Source organism: Mus pahari, chromosome 16, assembly GCF_900095145.1.
Source record: "Mus pahari chromosome 16, PAHARI_EIJ_v1.1, whole genome shotgun sequence".
NCBI classification, from domain to species: Eukaryota; Metazoa; Chordata; class Mammalia; order Rodentia; family Muridae; genus Mus; species Mus pahari.
In genome coordinates, this window is record NC_034605.1 from 18,081,701 (window position 1) to 18,085,555 (window position 3,855).

The 3,855-nt window shown below is 40.2% G+C and overlaps 1 protein-coding gene across 8 annotated transcripts in view; it reads right to left on the minus strand.

Moving 5' to 3' along the window:
* The window catches only part of Hecw1 (HECT, C2 and WW domain containing E3 ubiquitin protein ligase 1), a 261,545-nt gene that overhangs the window by 38,548 nt on the left and 219,142 nt on the right, over positions 1 to 3,855 (minus strand). For all 8 annotated transcript variants that reach the window (XM_021215544.2, XM_029547490.1, XM_029547495.1 and 5 more), the window contains 2 exons: positions 3,287 to 3,392; positions 1,133 to 1,229 (listed from right to left, as the gene is read on the minus strand). In XM_021215544.2, the coding sequence (XP_021071203.1) occupies positions 1,133 to 1,229; positions 3,287 to 3,392 (203 nt within the window). The remainder of the gene's footprint in view (positions 1 to 1,132; positions 1,230 to 3,286; positions 3,393 to 3,855) is intronic.

Sequence of the window (3,855 nt, forward strand, 5' to 3'; positions counted from 1 at the left end):
TTACAGCTGGATCTCATGGAGGCATTTCCCCAACTGAAGCTCCTTTCTCTGTGATAACTCCAGCTGTGTCAAGTTGACACAAAGCTAGCCAGTACAGCCCCTATTGCATTGTAAAGACTCATCTTCAGTCAGAGGGCAGAAACGTCTGAAAGTCAAGATAAATTCCACCATGAGGATGGCAGAAGACAGGAGCCTAGTATAGCTGTTCTCTGAGAGGTTCTATCAGCAGGTGATTGAGACAAATGCAGATACTTACAGTCAATCATTAGACTGAAGTCGGAACCCTATGGAAGAGTTAGGGGAAGGACTGAAGGAGCTGAAGGGGATGGCAATCCCATAGGAAGACCAACAGTATAAACTAACCCAGACCCCTAGGAGCTCCCAGAGACTAAGCCACCAACCAAAGTGCATACATGGGCTGATCCGTGGCCCCAGGAACATATGTAGTAGAGGACTGCCCTGTCTGGCCTCAGTGTGAGAGTTTGTGCTTAATCCTGTTGAGACTTGGAGCTCCAGGGAAAGGGATGTGGGGAGAGTGATTGGGGTGGGTGGGGGAGCACCCTCTCAGAGGCAATGGGGATGGGGGTGAGGTGAAGAACTTTTGGAGGGGTGTCTGAGAAGGGAGGACAACATTTGGAATGTAAATAAAAGAATTAAAAAAAACAGGAGCAAAGAATATTTAACATGACACATATAATAGGATTTAGGTAGTTAGCATCCACGTAATACTTTGCGTTTGCTTGTTTTTGAAGGTTGTCACCTAATTGTTTTAGCAATGGAACAATTATATTTAAAACTAAAAATAATTTAGATAGTGCCATATATATATATATATATATATATATATATATATATATATATATATAAAATGTTTATAAAAGCTATATTGTTCCCTGTCTGTTTTCCTCCAAGTCAGTGGAAATAATTTTAACATGTTACTTGATAGGACTACCTTCTCTGAGAAACTTTCTAGAACACTGGACCCTTCCTTTTCAGTACTCAAACTAAAACGTATACACAGGGATGAAAGGTGGCATAAGCCTCACTGGCCCCTCTCCACAGTGTTGCTTTACAACCTGGAAAAAAAACCCCTGGAAGGATCAAGTGCTCTAGGTTGGGAGATGAACCCTACCTGAGTGTGTGGTTTCTTGCCAAGCTTGGCTGACGTTCTTGTAGCATTTCAAAAATGTTTGGCTGGCGAAGAAATGCCACAATCTTGTCATTGTATGCTGAAACAGAAAAGAAAATGCAGAACAATGGCTGAGGAAGATGACCATAAAATGCCCACTTGATAATAAGCAATAATGTAATCATTTGAAGTACTTTTAAGAAAGCTAAGCTCCTGTATAAAACCAGGACACAAGAGCATTATTATCTTAAAAGATCAGAGTGAAAATGAATCCGATCTGAGCAGTCATGCGTGAATGACAGGATAGGGCTACTTCATCTATGTTTAGATGGAAGATGAAGATCAGCACAGCTCTCCTGTGAGGACAAATGTATTTATGGTTCTTTTTCAAAGCTATTATGACAAAAAATCCTTTGTGAGTTCAAGGAAAGCCTTTCCTGAGTGTTGGGCCCTTGGTGCCATGGCTTTATGTTGGCTTTCCATTCACAGGGATGAAAACACACATTATTTACTCTCACCTCAATCTGCTTAATACAAGTGGTTTGGGATTAAATAGTTGAGATTGTGAATAATGACTGTGCAAGCTTTCCTCCTACACACATGGAAAGAGAAGTATAGACTAAAGACTACAAAGAACAACTGTCTTATCCACCCGTCAGTCAAGAATTCCCATTGGTGCAGTGATTGCATTAATGTGACAGAGGGTCACCAACCCTTTTAAAACTGATTTAGTTTAGCTCTGCAGGAGGGATCCCAAGTCTGGTAGTCTAAACCTGATTAAGAACTATAGCTGGGGAGGTCATAGGCTTGGGGGAGAACCTACGATTATTATGCTGATAGATAGGCACAGTTTCAGACTTCCTTTTTATGTTTATCTTTGGAGTGCAACTTTAGATGCTCATAGGGAAGCTTCTTTGTTCAATGGATAGTGGTTCCTAAAGAGACTTACAACTAGTCAAAATGTAGAGAGTAGGTGACTGTGGGGAGTACACAGCCCTAAATGGGACCACTGTAGCACACCCCCTCCTCTCAAGGCTCACCATACACAACAGAAAATAGGGCAGAAAGATTCTTAGAGTCAGGTTGGGGAGGACTGGGACAAAACAATGCCTTCCAGATATAACGGGGCTAGTTTACTTATGAGCACACGATAGCTACAGTTACTTACACAAGAACTGTATAAAACCAAGCCAGTCATCCCTGCATGTATGTGGAGGGACACCTGATGCCCCATCCCTATCTGAAGAGTTATTAGCACTTGATGGTTGATAGCAGAGGGAGAGTCATTTTTTTCTTCTTCTATATTTGTAATCCTTTGGTAGGATTACAAATTCACCAGTAGATGGCCCGTATTATACCCATTGTGTATATGGGCAGCACTAATGGAACATGATGGGTTAAAAGTAGAGAACGGTTAGGAGGAGTTGGAGGGGAGACTAGTTGGTAGATAGTGACACATTGTATATAGGTACAAAATTCTTAAAGATAAATTAAAATCACCATATTAAAAAAACAACACCTGCATGTAGATGGGTATCATGGCAGAGGCTTATAATCCGAAGTCTACTCAGAAATCTAAGGCAGATAGATCTTGATTCAGCGCCTGCCTGCTCTATAGAGAATGTTTAAGTCTAGCTTTAGCAACTTAGTGTAACCATGTCACAAAAAAAATTAAAATATGGGGATATAGATTAATGATAGATAACAATAATAAACAAATAAACCAACAAACAATGCAAAACCTTGCATGCAGCAACAAGAAAATGATTCCATTATTTCACTTAAATCCTGTTTTTTTTCTTTCTGAGTTTAATTAATTATTGAGTAGAATAGAAAAAAAGAGCCAGAGGATCTAGAAGAAAGGCCTGATGGAGATGGAGCGGATGAGAGAAAAGTTGTGATGTGCCATGAAAGACGAGAGGCCAGGCATGGTCGTGTGCTCCCTTAATCCTCGAGTAGAGAGTAGGATGATTCTTATTTGTTTTCAGATAGCCTGGTCTACATAAAATGTGCCAGGAGAGCTCAATGTACTCAGTGAGAACCTGTCTCAAAAGAAGAGAAGAGAAAGCGTACGTAGGACCGTTGAAGGGTTCACAGTAAAGACAGCCGTGCTTTAAGCATTGGGTTGCTAGAGGCTCAATGGCTTAGGATACATACCCAGTGGCAAGGATTCATGTTGATGTTGGCTTCGAATAGCAGCGATTAGGCTGTGTCCCGGTCTGGCCAGCAAAGATGCTCCTCTGTTTCTAGAGACTTCTGAGGCCTAATTTAAAATAAAAGTGTAGGACCGGAAATCTGCCATCAATTACAGATTTTCCTTGAAAATCATTTTTTTTTCTGCACGAAAGTTAAAATATCTTGGTGTTACCCAGACTCAGAGAACAAAATTGAAACCTTTAAAGTGATGAAAACCAAGCAAATTTTAAAAATTGAGTAAGTGGGATGTTGGGTGGGTCTTTTTGTAAAAGTGATTGGGCCAAATGCCATGAATGCTAATCAGTGCATTGACCAGAAACATTAGAGAAATAAATTCTATATAAGCATTGCTAGAAATATAGATCTATGGTTTTCTTTTCAGACAGTTGGTACTGAACTTCAATAGTGATGTGGGCTGCACCTGCTCTTTAGGTAGAATTGACTATCTTTAAATAGCCCTCTTGGTTTAGCATCATTTATTCCAATGACTGCTCTGGTTTCTTTCTACATTGAATCTTTATTACCACATT